Below are 16,345 nucleotides of genomic sequence, written 5' to 3'. Positions count from 1 at the left end.
TATAAATGTCTCCCGCGAAAATTCAGAATGTGCTTGTTAATTGTTATCTGCCATATGTCGTTTGAGAAGTCTTACATCTGTATGTTCCCATCGCTCCAAAATTTTGAACGACCCTGCTTCACCGTGGTCGGTTACACTTGCCGAGGGCCTAGTTGAAACGGATGAAATGACAGCTGGAAACAAAGAATGTAAAAAATTCTTGGAAATTGAAAGACACCTTAGACAGCGACGCGACATAACTTTTACGCCAGATACACTTGCTCTCAAAGAGCTCCAGGTACAAATTCTGTAAAAAAAGCTGTAGGCTACAAATTCTATCTACCATTCAAATATGAGCCGCAATTATGGTGAATTTAATTTTGTCAATCCGAAACTAGAAAACGGCACACTGAACACTCATACACCTGAGCGCACGCCATTTTGACTGACGCAAAAATACGAGAGGGGTCTGGTAGCGAAAACGACCGTGAAAAACTTTCCACTGGAAAATTTCCACCGGACTACCTTTTCAGTATTTCCGTTTTTTCCCGGGAATTTTCCAGTGGGACAAACTGCATTAAAACGTTAAGTGTACGTGTCAAGGTCACAGGAAGTATTTGTTGTTTACCCAGAAACGGAAAGCTGACGTCATTTTGGTATCACTCCTTCAGGTGCGGTAATTGGAAACGCGGAAAGTAACCTTGGTAAGTCGACGGTTTCTTTTCGAAGTTTTTTCCCTTATCATCGCTTAAAATCACGAAGGTGCTTTCTAAGAAGCAAAAAAGATAACTGAAAAACCCAGACAGCAGTGAAAAGTGATTTGACGCATTCAACTGAGATTTGCTTCGGGTTTTGTCGAAGTTTAGAAGGGTTCATCATGCGTGTACACGTCAATTTATTGAACGCAAAGACAATTTCTGTGGAAGTGCAATCTTCAGACACTGTCAAGAAGCTGAAGGAAATAATATCTAAAGCTACTGGAATTTCCCCTGCCTCTCAACGTCTCTCGCAGAAAAGAAATGGCAAAGAGATCGATCGTCGTAGCATTAGTGTGGGAAATTTGATTAAACCGGACTCGCTCATTTATGTGGCCTACAAAGAGCTGACCTCAATAAATTCATTTTATATTAATGCTGTGACCGGAAAAGGAAGAGTTCTGACGGTAACTCTGGAAGAAGGACAATCTTCCACAGTCAACGATCTGAGGAGAAAGCTTTCGAGTCGGGCAATGCTTGGTGTTCCAGTACGCAGCCTGTTTCTGCGGCGTATAGACTCGTCTTTCAAGAACAAGTGCTTAGCGGAATCCTTTAACAGTTTGGACGAATCTGGTGTCAATCGTGGTTCAGTTGTGTTCGTGCAAATTCATCCATATGAGGAAAGGTAAGTTTGAATAATTATGTTATGAGAGAGTACGTGATCTACTTAAGTGTCAATTTCGGAGAAATCAAGATGAGATCGTACATTTATTTATTGCAATTGATTAGAAAGGTATCAACCTTTTTTTTGGATGTTGACATGGTCAACTATGAGTATAATGTATAATGATTGTTTGAATTACTGACACGGTAAGTCAACCAGATATGAGCTTGCATGTGAAAATTGTTCATTCATTCCTTGGGTCATACTTTCATTCATTCATTCAGTTGATCATTCATCTTTATTTCATTTTGAAAAAAAATAGGATCCATTCCTGAAAAAAGTTGTAAAGTAAGTTTCTTGATAGGGCTGCAGAGAGAAAATGCATTGAATCATTACAAAACGGCAATTTACAAAATTCTCAGTTATTGACTTAGTCCTTACCGACAGAATAAATCTTTTTAGGTAAACAGCCGAAATCTGCCTGTAGCAAACCTTCCAGTTGTTGATTTTCTTTCTCAACCACAAGAAATGCCACACTATCTTTTGGTTTCTCTTTTGTCTTTTGGTTTTCTTCCCTTTCTGAGAAATTCTGAACATTACTGTTAGTAAGCAATATGAATTTTTCAGCATATTAGCAACGATAATACATGAAAATTGTGACAAACAACATTGAATTTAGAATGGTGAAGGTTTTCCATTTATTCAACAACATGAGAGAGTGGCATGGAAGGCAAGTGACATGACTTGGCAGCTGACTGGCAATATCAAACACACCTGAAAAATTGTATTTTTCACATGTGTTATCTTTTCTCAGGACTAGAAATCCTTGTCAAGCACTGCAGTTTATTTTTTAAATTATGTCATCATGTTACTTTTTTGTGTCTTAATTACTTGTTTGACAATTTGTATCATGTCATGTATCACGGGAAAATTCATTTTCATTCAACTCATCTAATTCAGAGAGAGAGTTCTATTCCGTCTTGTCACAAGCCTGCGATAAAGTAAAACTTATGAGTCTCTATAAGGATTGAACCTCAGAGCTTAGGATTCTGCGCTCCTGTTCCACAAAACATCTTTCTATATTTCTTTACTAAGCTGAAAACTTACTATCTTTCTTGCCTATTACTCAATTTACGTATGATGCATGATCCTTCGCAGTAGATAGCGCTATTTGTGCAAGAGCAAAAATCAGACCTGAAAAAAATCAGGCCTGTACGGGATTCGAACCACTGACCTCTGCAATACTAGTGTAGCGCTCTACCAATTGAGCTAACAAGCCAACTGAGAGCAGGCCGTTAAGTTGATTCGTAATAAACCCGTGATGATAAATCAGATACAATGAATAAGTTCATATATTTTGAACTGCGGTATTAAATACGTATGATGCACGATCCTTCACAGTAGATAAAAAAAAATTGTTAAAAAAAAAGTCAGGCAAGGTTCAACATTGAGCCAAACGAAAGTTGAACTTGTTGTAGGCACAACAACATACCTTAACTAAATAATCTGTTGCAATAATTTGTATAAAGTTTGGATAATGAAAAGGAAAAAGGGTAAGAGCAGTTTTGTATAAGTCACAGTATAAGCACATGCCTTCTGTAGTGGTTTCTTTTGATTTCTTTTCTTTGTGGCTTTCAAAACAGCTGGTTCCATGGGAAAATATCCTGTGACCAAGCAGAGCAGATCATGTCTTCTGCAATTGGTGGACAATTCCTTATCAAAGAGAGTTTACATTATCCTGGAGATTATGTCATTTTTGTTCGGTAAGTTTGACATGTACTGCATTCTGCCCCCCCATTGTTAGTTACCCTCCTTAATTTATTACTTTTGAACCCCATAACTCTTCATAGATTTTGTAGTTATTTCAACTTTGAAAGCAGGGTTGTTCTACTGTTTATTGTCGCAGTATCGATGGAAAAACGAGGCACTGGAGGGTGTCCTGGAGCAAGACAATGCAGTTTACAATTGATGATCAAGAATATTTTGACAGCATCACCAGCATGGTGAAAGTGAGTATCAAACAGTTTAGATTACCTAGTTTCAATTAAAGCTACCACAAATTAAGTGTTAAAGACTTAAATTTACAGGGCTGTCAGTGCAGTGAATTCCTGGTTACATGTATGTTAAAAACCACATTTATTCACACCTGTTACAACTCCAACTCACTCACATCCTACAAGATATAAACAACTAATAACTTATGAAGTACCTTAGTTCACTTTCACAAGATCTCATCTTCACATTATACATGGTTAAAAAATGGTACATACTTACATCTTCTAATTAACACGTACTCTATACACTAAACTCAGTACTATATAAAAAAGAGAACAGTGTACCTGTAGCAAGGTGCATTGAGTAGACAACTTACCTCTTGAGCAACAAAGGCACAACTCCCAAGAGGTTAAGGGTGAGAGAAGAGGGTGTATATTTGACACGGTGTAGGTGTAGAGGGTGTATATTTGACGCAGTGTAGGAAAAAGTCTCAGCTTTTTGTGCTGAAACAGGGCAGTTGGTTGGTAAGTTGAAATTTTCTCATCAATTAATTAGCCACCCTTCAGTAACAGTAAGTATAGTCTTTCTTGATAGCATACCTTGCATTATGGAGAAGGACTTTTTTTGTACTAAATGCAAAACAAATCATGTCTGAAATTATTATTTTTTTCTTTGGCTTGAATAAAACTTGACTGATTGAGGGCTCAGTTGGCTATTCTTAAATAAAAATTTTGCAGACTTAGATAATATTTCAATTGAAGTAGTGAAAGAGACATGAAAAGTAATTCTTATTAAATATCTTTATGAAGGGTGGATGCGCCAGATGTATCATTGTTTATTTTTCACCTGTAGTACTACCAAAACAACACAGGATGTCATTTGCCAATCAAACTGACGGAGCCTGTAAGCAGACAAGAGGTCACCAATGGAAGTGCAGATGATTCCTCCCTGCGTACAGGGGAAGGTACTGTAATCATGATCACAGAGTCATAGTGCTCCTGGACCAATGAAATGAAATAAAGTAGTCAAAGTAGTAAAGAGACACAAAATACCAGTAGTCATGTGTATGTTGTAGTTAAATTTTATACTTCAAATTTTATTTTCTGTTGTTCTCGGTCATGTTAACCTATGATAATGAGTTTGAAACAAAGGAAGATAAAATTTGAAACAAGGATAAAATTGAACTACAACATATACATCTTGTAACAGCTCTGATGCTCAAGGCTTTATTCAGAGGTACTGTTTATTCTTTTATGTGTTTTCTGCAAACATGTGTGGATAGAGTGGGGATATTTGGTGTTTCTGCAAGTTGGTTATACAGTATTAATGGATAAATTGCTTACAGTATTTTCACCCACAACAAATATATGAAATCTATATATCTGAACTGCGGTTATAGAAACATATTTGTACACCATCCTCGCAGTAAAGAGCACTATTTAAGCAATAGTGAAAATCAGACCTGAAAAAATTCAGGTCTCTATGGGATTCGAACCACTGACCTCTGCGATACTTGTGCAGCGCTCTACCAATTGAGCTAACAAGCCAACTGGGAGCAGGTCATCAATTTAATTTGACATAAATCCGTAAGATGATAAATCAAACACAATGAATATATGAAATCCATAATTTATATCTGAACTGCAGTTATAGAAATGTATTTGTGCATGATCCTCGCAGTAAAGAGCTCTATTTCAGCATTTATTTAGTGAAAATCAGACCTGAAAAAATTCAGGCCTTAGCTAGTAATGTGCAAATGTGAGTTAGCATCAACTGCCCCCACTGTTAAACAAATGATTAATACCAATAACTGATGTTTCTGCCAGATTTTCTTGCTTAAAAGACTTATTTATTCTGTTGTGAAGAGTTGTCTTTCCTAAGATTCAGTAAGCTTTCAAGTTTGTAATCAGTTTTTTTTGTATAATATATATGTTACTTTATGAAAGAAGTTCACATTTGGCAAAGTTCTTAAAATTATGGGTATCCTGATGTGAAAATTTCTACTTTAAATTTGTTTCATGAGAACTTTGTATAAGATTTCATGAATAATCTTCATTTACACCTTTCTTCTTTCTTTTTTTAATTCTCCTCAGATGATAACCTAGAAAGAGGAAGTCTTTACACAAATCCAGTTTCAGAAATTAATCTTACTGTGATAGTTGGTCAAGATACTTACTCACTTCTAACAAGTCCTTTCTATCAAGTGGATCATTTGAAGAAACAAGTTGAAGAATTGAGTGGAGTGCCTGTTGACTCTCAGTTATTAAGACTTAACGACAAGGCATTGGTGATGCACAATTTTTCTCTGAGAGACCATCATATTTTGAACAATGCAACTATTCATGTCCAAGTTCACCCATGGAATGAAGAGTAAGCACATGTATTTAAAATAGTCTGTGGTATAGTTAGTGTACTGTTAATCCTAAATGAATTGAAGAAACTTTAAGGGGTTGGTTTTGAGGTACATACATTAAAAGGTCTGTTCACTTTTTTTGAGGATCTGATGCAAATCTGAGGGATGGGAATAATTGTAGTTAGGTTCAATGGTAGGGTTGGGTTTACTGTGCCACTATTAAAAGCCTTAAAAAAATAGTCTTGATCAGCTCTGTTAATATACCAAACAAGGTCTCTGTTATTTTTTATGTACTAAGATACAAAAATGATTTTGTCTGGTCCCAATTTGAAAAAAAAAGATACATTATCTGCACTACCCTTCCCACTAATCATTATTCCTTGTCTCAACCTACATTTATATTATTTTGAAATAATTAATTGGTACCATAGGTTCCAGTTCAAGGGCAGCTACAGTAGCTGTGAGGTATTAAACTTGTTGACAAGTTTTCTTTTTATACAAAGTTAACATACATTTATTAATATCACCAGCTCTTTGATATAATTGAGAATTATTGTTTCTTTCCTTCTTTTTTCCACTCAGTTGGTATGTTGGCAAAATGTCAGAGAAAGAAATAGAATCTGTTGTCAAGAAGCTGGGCCAATTTACAGATGGAATGTTCCTCATCAGAGATAGTGCTAGTTCTCCAGGAGATTATGCTCTTTTGGTTTGGTGAGTTATTCACCCATGATAATAATAATAGGAAATCAAAAGTAATAAGTATCTTACAATGTCTACACCAAGAATGTGGAGCATTATTTTTGGCCGCTAACTGCTTGTCATCTTTGTTTGATTAGTTTTGACTGGTTACAAGTACCCTATTGTATTTTGCATTACATTTACAAACATGTGTATGTTTGGCTGTAATAGGTTGGTTTCTAATAGTTGTGATAATCATTAGTACATTTTCCTCTGTTGTCTTCTGTTGAACACCTCTCTCTTGCTATTGTCTCTCTTGGTCATGGGTGCACATATATCTCTAGAATTTTCATTCCACTGTACCTGCTGATGTTGTATGAAAGGGAATCACAATCAGTAATCTTTACTTTGATTTATTCTGAAGTAGATTGTATTAGGTTTTCTCGGTATGTTCTGAATGGTGAAGGTCTATACATCCAAGCAAGTACAGCTGTAGGTTATGCCTGCTCTATGCCTTAGTTGTGTTCTGCATACTCAGTTCCTCCAGTTTCACTGATTTAAACTTGTGATTTGAAATATGTTTGATCATTATAATATTGTAACTTGGTGCAAGTGTTTAATTTAAATTGTATAATCATAAAACAAAAACTAGTGACTGATTTTTGTGAATGAATTTTAATACTGATTAATGAAGAATTTTACTTACTAGAAACAACTGGCCTTTATTGTTTGTGGGACTAATACAACCATCCTGTTTATATGGCCATTATTATTTTTGTGAGCCACTGGCATCTAATCTGATCCCAGGCACCTGCATGCTGTATGTCTTTGCAAGTTTTTTGTGGTTTTGGTTGTAGGTTTAAGGGCAGGCGTAGGTCCTATCGAGTGTCTTATAAGAATCAGTCCTACAACATTGAAGAGAAATTGTTCTTTGGCAGCCTGTCTCAGTTGGTAGAGGTGAGTGCTAATGGGGCACCAAAAGTTTATCAGAGAAGCACTATGATGTACAATACTTGGAAGTCTAAATATTTGTTAGTCATAGTAATTGTTTGCTCATATTCCTGATAGCCAACTGGTATACATTTAACTTTTCATGGGTTCTATGACTGACTGTTTAAAGTGCACTTGACTCGAAATTTTATCCCCCTTTTTTTTTCTTACATTCAAAAATATATGTCATGAGAAGTATTTCAGCGAAAAAAAGGAAGTCACAACGTTTCAAGAACACATTTTAAAATGCGATTAAAGTTCGCATTTTTTCTGCAAAATATGGGACAAGAGCCTGTGAACGAATAATAGAGCTGTCACGTCAGTGGTTGTGTTGGAGATATTGTTCCCAGTGATCAAGCCGTTGTTTTGAGTAAACTACTTGTTGTTTACGAGCTAAATACAAAAATGTAATTGATTGATTGATTGATTGATTGATTGATTGAGGAATGATGAGGATGAAGATGGCTTATCTTCTGCCACTTTATTGCGGAGATTTGAGAAAACGGGGGAACGTTTTTAGTGGGCTGTATATTTGATGCTCTGCAGAGTATAAAGTGATTGCTATTGTCAGTTTTGCTGTGTTGTGGCTTACAGGTATTAAATTAAAAAAATATTCAAAAAACTCAGAGGGCAATACTAGGTAAAAACAGGTGAAATGAACATTTTTTAGGCAGTTTAAGTTACGTGTACACGTACAATGTATTACTGGATTAAAAGACGCTAGTAGTGTAATGAAAATTAGTGAAGGAAAGGAAAATAATTATCTCATGAAGTCAAAGAAGCTATTTTCACAAGTCAGAAGAAAGATACTATCTTAAAATGCAGCTGAAGATAATAGCTTCAGGCACAGAGTGATATGTATACTTTATGATCAGTACTAAATAGTTATTGGATAATGATTAAAAAAATTATATTCTTTAGTAATGAATGATGTTACATATCTTTTAGCATTATAAATGCCAGAGTGGTCTTCTACAAACACTTCTAACTGAGCCTGTGAAATTTAATAGAGAACAGCGAGGTAAGGCTTGTTGCTTTAGAAATCTTCCCTCTATCATTTCTCTTAAAGATGTCAGCCTTGTTTTCCTTTTAATAACTTTTAAAACCTTTCTTGAAATTTGTTTAGCAGTACCCTAGTTCTCATTTAGGAGCATGGTTGGAGAGGCTTGATTTATCATACACCTGTTCTTAGTCATTCATTCTTGCTCTGAACGTTTGAGTAGTAGTATAACTATTCTGAAAATGAATGTATTTGGTTATGAGTTGATTATCCTCTTGAAGTTAATAACTGCACAGAAAATAAAATGAGATGTCAATGCCTCTTCAATTCATTTTGATTTCAGTTTTCTGGGTGACTTTTTCAGTTTTAATGGAAAATTAAAGCGGATTTCCAGTTTTCTCAGATAGGCTTTAACCTTCCTGTACCTCTCTCAGCATTGACGGAAAGCAGTTGTTTGATCGTTACCATTTGCTCTGCGTTGACCAAGGGTTGGTACCTAAAATTTCAGCCTGTGAAATCTCCTATGCCGGCTTAGTATACTCACTGAACCAATTTCCTGTCAGCACAGCACTACAGTTACAAGCTACAGTAGCAGTAATTACTTTGTAAAATTAAAGTTAATGAGCTAAAAACGGAGCTAAAGGGGATTTTTTCTCTCACACAGGTCTCATTCCACCTGCCTTTCTAGCAAGAGGTCCCAAAGCCAAAGAGGCTTACCGAAGAGCTTTAGAACACGGTAAAACATGCGATATTCGTGTGAGAGTCATGCTGATTGGACAAGACCATGCAGGCAAGACAAGTGTTAAACGATCGCTTAAGGGTGACGAGTTCAACAGAGATGAGGCAAGAACAGCAGGTGTGCAGATGGACCCCCCTTTGTTAAGGGTCGGAAAGAGGCCATGGAAACCAGAATCCATTTCTAATGAGCTACCTATTACTATGTTTGATCACAAGAGTGCTCAGTTGGTGGCCAGGCAGTTATCAAGAGACCATGACGAACCAATCATGTCACCCAGTAAATCTGCTACTTCTGATGTACACAATGAAAAACCTGAAGATAGACAAAGTCTGTCCAATGGGGTGCACAGCGAAGGAGATGATTTTAATTTTGAAAAAAATCACACACGGACCAGTATTCCATCCAGTGGTTACGGAAGTTCATCAAGTGGTGACAGGAGCTCTCGAGACTCGCCCACGTTTCCACATATTGAACGTAAGTGTTGAATGTTGGTGTTGAATGTAAGCTCAGTTTTGTAGATCAGACCTTAAATTGATCGGTAGATACGGGCGTGTCAGAGATAACACAGCCGCCTATTCTCATTAGTGTCCTAAACCCGAATAGCAGTAATCCTGGGTCAGCTGCACGAAGGTAGCTTTCCTGTCCCCTGCAGTAACTGTCAAATCTAGAGTAACAACGTGAAACGTCTTTGTATAACTCCGGTCCGGAAAGATCCCTGTTCGGAGGACAGTGTGGATTGGTTCTCCAACCCCTAATTGTATCCAATGAATATCAATTTAACCCCTTTAAGAACCCTAGAGTGTTGACTCAATTAAGACGGTCCAGTACCAAGTTAACCTTGTATTATTGAGCTTAAATACAAGGTACGTAATTATTTTGTATCTAGATGTCTGTATTTGGTGAAAGTGAACAATTTAAGTTATTGTACCATCATTTTGACGTGAACTGAGAGTTGTTTGACTCAAATTGCTTTTCATATGTTTTTTTTTTTTTTTTTATTAATTAGCGGAGGGGAAAAATCCCCTTCTGGAACCCACTTCACCAATCTTTCAAGATGAAGTGTTTGCTAGAGACCCCGAACCTTTCCGTGATCTGTCACAGGAGATCATGACCTTGGTAGAACGTATTCTTAAAGAAGACAATCACTCGGTTGGTGCAGATCAGATATGGCCAGTGATCTGGGATTTTGCTGGCCAATCCCTCTATCACGCCTTACATCCCATCTTTATGTCGCGTGAAGCTGTGTATCTACTTGTGTCTGACTTGAGCAAAGACCTGTTCGAAAAGGCAGACGACAATGCAAAGCAAACGGAAAAGCCAGGTTTCAGGACGGCAACAAAGAGCGAGTCTAGTCTCGATCATCTCATGAAGTGGATGGATTTGGTTCACTCTTTTCAGGACCCAACCCTTAATGCCTTAGATATACAAAGTTGTGCCCAGCCTCCGGTCATCTTGGTTGGTACTCATGTCGATAAAGTGACTGGAGATCCATGGGATGCCATGAATAATATCCTCAAGAGTTTTGAAGGGAAGGCCTTTTCATTCCACATTGTCGACGACAAATTTGTTGTCGACAACACTCGTGCTGGACAGCCTTTCGAACGTGAGGATCAAAATGTCCAAAGACTCAGAGAGAAAATTATCTCGGTGGCGTCAACGTTGCCTCACACCAAACAACTCATTCCTCTACAATGGCTCCGCGTTGAGAAATTACTTCATCGCTTAGCCAGCAAAGGATACAAGCACATCACCAAAATGGAATTCAGGGAAATTTCTAACAAAATTTGCCAGTTCGAAGTGGAAGAGGACAGTGAGGAATTGTTGCATTTTTTGTGCGACTGCGGTGCAGTTCTTTACTTCAGTCACGAGTCGAATCTGTCCAACAGCCTGGTGATACTCGACCCGCAATGGCTGATCAATGTATTCTGCGAAATTCTCAAAAGTGTCCCAAGCAAGAAGGATTTAATTCAAATTCGGGAGAAACGCCGCATTCTTGCTGAAGATGGGATCTTGTCCAAAGAACTTATTAACTATACATGTAAGAAACTTGACCTTCAATTCCCCCAAGAAACGTTACTTTCAATCATGGAAAAGTGTAACCTCATCTGTCGCTGGAATGAGCAAAATGGCAAAGAGGTGTATCTTGTTCCCTCGATGTTTACGGCTAAACCAGACGGAGAGATATCTGGACTGATTGGTCAAGGGAAGCTTGCCCCAATTTACATTCAATTTTCCTCAGGATATGTTCCCTATGGCTTGTTTTGCAGATTTCTGGCCTTGTTTGGTCAACAAATTTCTCCCAAGTGTCCTGCCACACCTCCGAAGCTTTTTGCAAACGCAGCTCGATTTTTTCTCGGCCAGAAAAGCAACTACAATTTGACGATAGCTTGCTTCAAGAGTGTCATAGCAATTCATCTGTTGTTTGAAGGGAAGTGTGAGGTTGGACGAGAAACGGCTTCCATCAGCAAACATATCTGCAGGTTAGTGTTTTATGTAAATAAATTTCATTTGGAATCACACAATTTCGATGTTGTTCAGCGCAGTAGCGAAAAGTTTATTGACTAAAATCGGTTCTAACCCTAACCTAACCAACACTTGTTAATTTGAGATACAATGAAATATATGAAGTTTATATATTTTGTACTGCGGTATTAGATACATATGATGCACGATCCTCGCAGTAGATAGCGCTATATGAACTTCATATATGAAGTTACAATGAAATATATGAACTTCATATATTTCATTGTATCTCATTTATCACTTTCACGGGTTTATTACGGTATTAGATACATATGATGCACGATCCTCGCAGTAGATAGCGCTATATGAACTTCATATATGAAGTTACAATGAAATATATGAACTTCATATATTTCATTGTATCTCATTTATCACTTTCACGGGTTTATTACGATATGAAGATACAATGAAATATATGAACTTCATATATTTCATTGTATCTGATTTATCACTTTCACGGGTTTATTACGAATCAACTTAACGGCCTGCTCCCGGTTGGCTGGTTAGCTCAATTGGTAGAGCGCTGCACTAGTATCGCAGAGGTCAGTGGTTCGAGTCCCGTACAGGCCTGATTTTTTTCAGGTCTGATTTTCGCTATTGCTTAAATAGCGCTATCTACTGCGAGGATCGTGCATCATATGTACTTGTTAATTTGTTCAAACATTAAAAGTAACAGTGAAATCAGGAAGTTTAGATGAGTCTCCCTATCCAGTTTTTATGTTGATGGAACATTTGAAATAAGATTATGTTACGGTGTTAATCAGGCAGAGTGATATAAAATACTGGCAAAACGACAGTAGCTCCTCGCATTCTGTTTGAACTGATGCAGAGGAGCTTTTGAAAGAATTGACTTGGTTGAAAGAGTGAGTAAAGAGAATTTTATACTGAGTCAGTAGCCCAGAATAGGAAATGAGTCAAGTGTTTCTACAAACACTCAAACTACACGCACGTATCTTATAGTGAGCGTTGAACAGAAGTAACGTCAGCCAAAACGTCTCGTTGTAGGTCTACGCATGCGTTGGCGATAAAATGATACATATTTACTTAGCCAAACTTGCTTTATTCTCCAGTGTTGTAGAAAGTGTCCTGGAGTCCCTTCGTGTGCAGTGTCCGTGGTTACACTCCATGCGATGGGAGCTGTGTGCTCGATGTGACCTCTGTTTAACTGAAGTGGAAGATCCCGAGGGCTGTTCATGGCACCATACTCGCCCCTGTTCTCATCCTGACTGTTCGCACTTCATTCCTTTAGTATCAAAGCCTCTGAGATGTGACAGAACCTACAGGCCACTAAGCGAAGACAAACTTAAGCCTTGGGTCAAGGTATGAGAACTTTAAACAATTCAACTGACCAAACTAGGCTGAGGGAATGTGATCGAAGAGGGTGTGTGTGTGTGAGTGCGTGTGGAAGGGGGTAGTGGTGAGGGGTGAGTGCGAAAAAAGATTAGGAGACTTAGGGTGGCTCGTACCAGTTTCCTCGCGCGGGGAACAGATCACCCTTGCGTCACGCGCGAGAGAAACGTGCGAAAGAAGCGCGAGATTAAAAGACGAAAATTTAAAACAAAGATGGCGGCGCGAGGATTTTTTTCTACTTATGTGAGAAGTTTACCTAAGAGCTTGTATTTGATGTGTTAAGCGGCCACTGTGAATGCAGGAGATAGAAACTAAGATAACGAAGACGATTTTCGGAGAAGTAAAGGTTGCTTCACTTCACATTTAAAAGAAATATTCAACCGATATGAAATCTTGCGACGGCGAAAAAAGAAGAACTCAAGTGAAGGATAATCTACCTGAAGTGGAAGAAGACTTTGAAACTTCAAGAAAAATAATATGATATAGCCAGAAGTCATGTGTAGGATTTATAAGATGAGTTCGGGAGGCTGTCTTTGACGGCTGTTTAATGATTTTCTTAGCAGTAAACGTCTGTAAACATCAGATCGTAGGTGCTCGCGCGAGCACACGCAATTGTCAGCGGTAGCTAAAACAGATCATGAGCAAATGTCGATCTTAAAGAATCCAGATTTTTAAATGCGCGAGAACGCGCGTGGAAATTGCTAAACTCACGAAAGCTATTGCATGAAAACAAGTCCGGTGACCCCTTCTTTTTATTGTTCCAATATGATGATAACGTCGAAAGGAATAACCAGGAAAAAAAACTAGAAAATTCTACGGAAGGAAATTTGCGATGTGTGAAAATTGCCCTTTTTGTAGATTTTCTGAAATTCCGCTCCGTAGAATTTTTTAAAAATCTTTGTGCATTTTCCTTTTCAAGTGCCAAAAGCAATCACTGAAAAAAATCAGGGGGTCACCGGGTTAGTTTTCGAATTATTTAAGCCACAAGCTAAAAAATGCGTCTGAATAAGCCTTTGAAAGCGTTGCCATGGAAACTGCTAGTGACGAAATGACACGTAATCATTGGATAACCAATGATTACGTAATTCAACCCCGTAAAAGTGTTCAACTGGCCTTGGTCAGTCTTTCTGTTGTATTCTTTCAAAGTTACAAACCATCAAAAAGATGAAAACCGGTACGAGCCACCTTAAGTAAGGTCTTATTATTAGAGTGGACCGTATGACTTTTTCATTCGCCTATCAAGTTACACATTTTACGATTTTACGAAAACATCATCAAGACGAACAGTTTTCCAAAGTCACTCTAACTTAGATGCTCTCTGTAGCTTTTTCATTAAAAAATGTCATTAGGTAGCTTATTGAATAAATGTATGAATTCGTTTATTGAATAATTGATATATGTATATAGTGAATGACTCGGTGACTTCGATTGGTTGGTTGATTGCATAATCTTAGTCTTGGAAGGCGTACTGATCATAAGTCATCCTAGTTTATACAGTCGGTGGCTTGGTCACCGTTAGGCAGACTTCCTTTTCTGCTGAACAGTTATGAGTTACAAGAAGATGGATTATGTTGATTGGATAAAAAATGTGTTACCTGAAAGCCTGTTCATTTTCCTTATGCAGATCTGGGTTTGATGAATTTCTTTATTTTTCTTCAATAGCATCTACGCTGCACAGATCAGGATCCAGGTAAATCATTTTGTATTTAGCAATTAATTATCGTAGCTTCTGTAGAGCTGTCTCGCTCACTTTGCGTGGATAAGATTTCATAAAGCCGCGATTAATGACAATTGAAAAGTGCTCGTTTTCCTTGAATTTGTGTCACTCAAAGTTAGCCACAGTAATTCTAGAATGTTTTAATTCCGTTACAATTGACAGTATGAATTTTGTGATTCAACTGAATATCAATATTCTTTTCAAGTCCCTTGTTGTTAATAAGATGACTTACTCACCTTTTTCGAGTGTAACGATTGAATCACCTTAGTTGTTTTAATAAACTTAGTGTTCTCGTCCTAACAGCCCAGCTGCAATTTAAACCTGGTGTGGTGTCTGCTGATGATCTTCTTCTCCTGGCGCGTGATGTTGGAAACAAGTGGGAGCAATTGTGCCGCATCCTGCTGAGCGAAAAAGAGCGACAACAAATTGATAACGATAAGACAAACTTATTTGATAAGTGCTATGCCACACTTCATACATGGAAGGGGGCACAGGGAACCAGTGCGACATATAGTGCTCTTGGAATGGCGTGGAAAATGCTGATGGAAGTAGACCCAGACACGGAAGATCTCTGTACGCAGTACTGCTTGAAATCACAGGGAGTGATGGAGAGCAGTGTTTAATACACTAATGTCGCAATCTGATGGGTCAATTTACCGTTGTCGATAAATGTACAGACAACGCTAAACCACTCTCGGTTTGTTAAACTGAATAGGCTGAGTTTTGAGGATAGACGTCATTGCAGCATTCTTTAAAACGCATATTTACTCATTGTGATCCATGTTTGTTTGTGAGGCCAACGACAATAGAATGTCACAGAATAAATTATGGTGGGTTGAGGTGCAAATCGTTTGATATTGATTTTAGTTCAATATGATACACTGTCCTCTCTCTCCGAAGTTTAATTACACGAATTGCCTCAACTTAGTGAAAATCCAATGTTCTCTGTAACATGTAGTCTCCATCTTGAAGATACTGTAGGCTCAAAGTATGATAAACATACATAATTTAAACGTGGGAGACATAGTGATGAACTCCAGATCGAAACAGGAGAACGAATCAAGTAAAACAGATCAAAGGAACTTCTCTTCTGCTAGCCTTACTCACAAATCAAGTATTAAACGCTAGAAAAGTTAAATTAAAATTTTTAATTTTTCTCTTTTATCAAATTACTAATAATGGCAGAAGATTTTACCGATAGAGTTGCCCTCTCGATCTGGCCCTGGTTGTTCGAAGATTGAATAACGCTATCCACTGTATAAATCTCTATCCGGTGGATAGTGCAGTACCTTTTCCTATGTTTATCCGCTGGATAGCAATTTATCCGTTGGATAGCGTTCTCCTCCCTTTATACAACTGGACCCTGGGGTCGTAGGATTGCCTTCTTGACTGGTTTACCTTCCGCCTGTTAGGATCGTCTACCTTGTCGCGTTTCGTCTGAATTTGCCGATTCATTGATTTGCTTATCTCTTAGCATTTGTTACTGCCTCGGCTGTAATCTCAAAATTACTTTCTGAGACTAATACGCAGACGCAGGCTAAATCTTTAAATATCATATTAATGTCTGTCTCGACTACACGGCTAGTTAAACAGTCAGTTTCCTTTCTGAACCGATGGGGTCATCACGCTTGCAACAGCAGTTATCCAGAGGTGGTTATAACT

The 16,345-nt window shown here is 37.8% G+C and overlaps 1 protein-coding gene across 2 annotated transcripts; it reads left to right on the top strand.

The window, feature by feature from the left end:
* Positions 1-474: 474 nt before the first annotated feature.
* LOC111332016 (uncharacterized) lies at positions 475-15,593 on the top strand. Of its 2 annotated transcripts, none has more exons than XM_088730694.1 (13): positions 475-1,359; positions 2,982-3,101; positions 3,245-3,347; positions 4,186-4,297; positions 5,427-5,703; positions 6,269-6,397; positions 7,222-7,321; positions 8,303-8,375; positions 9,019-9,567; positions 10,100-11,573; positions 12,687-12,936; positions 14,629-14,656; positions 14,987-15,593. In XM_088730694.1, the coding sequence occupies exons 1-13, from the start codon at positions 857-859 to the stop codon at positions 15,304-15,306; spliced, it is 4,038 nt and encodes a 1,345-aa protein (XP_088586820.1). In that variant the 5' UTR covers positions 475-856; the 3' UTR covers positions 15,307-15,593. The 2 variants fall into 2 exon arrangements, with proteins under 2 accessions (XP_088586820.1, XP_088586821.1); XM_088730695.1 differs by lacking the exon at positions 475-1,359 and adding an exon at positions 1,421-1,544.
* Positions 15,594-16,345: the final 752 nt, after the last annotated feature.

This window comes from Stylophora pistillata, chromosome 8, assembly GCF_964205215.1.
Source record: "Stylophora pistillata chromosome 8, jaStyPist1.2, whole genome shotgun sequence".
Taxonomy (NCBI): Eukaryota; Metazoa; Cnidaria; class Anthozoa; order Scleractinia; family Pocilloporidae; genus Stylophora; species Stylophora pistillata.
The sequence above is the reverse complement of the archived record's forward strand: the minus strand, read 5'-3'. Positions and strand labels throughout refer to the sequence as shown.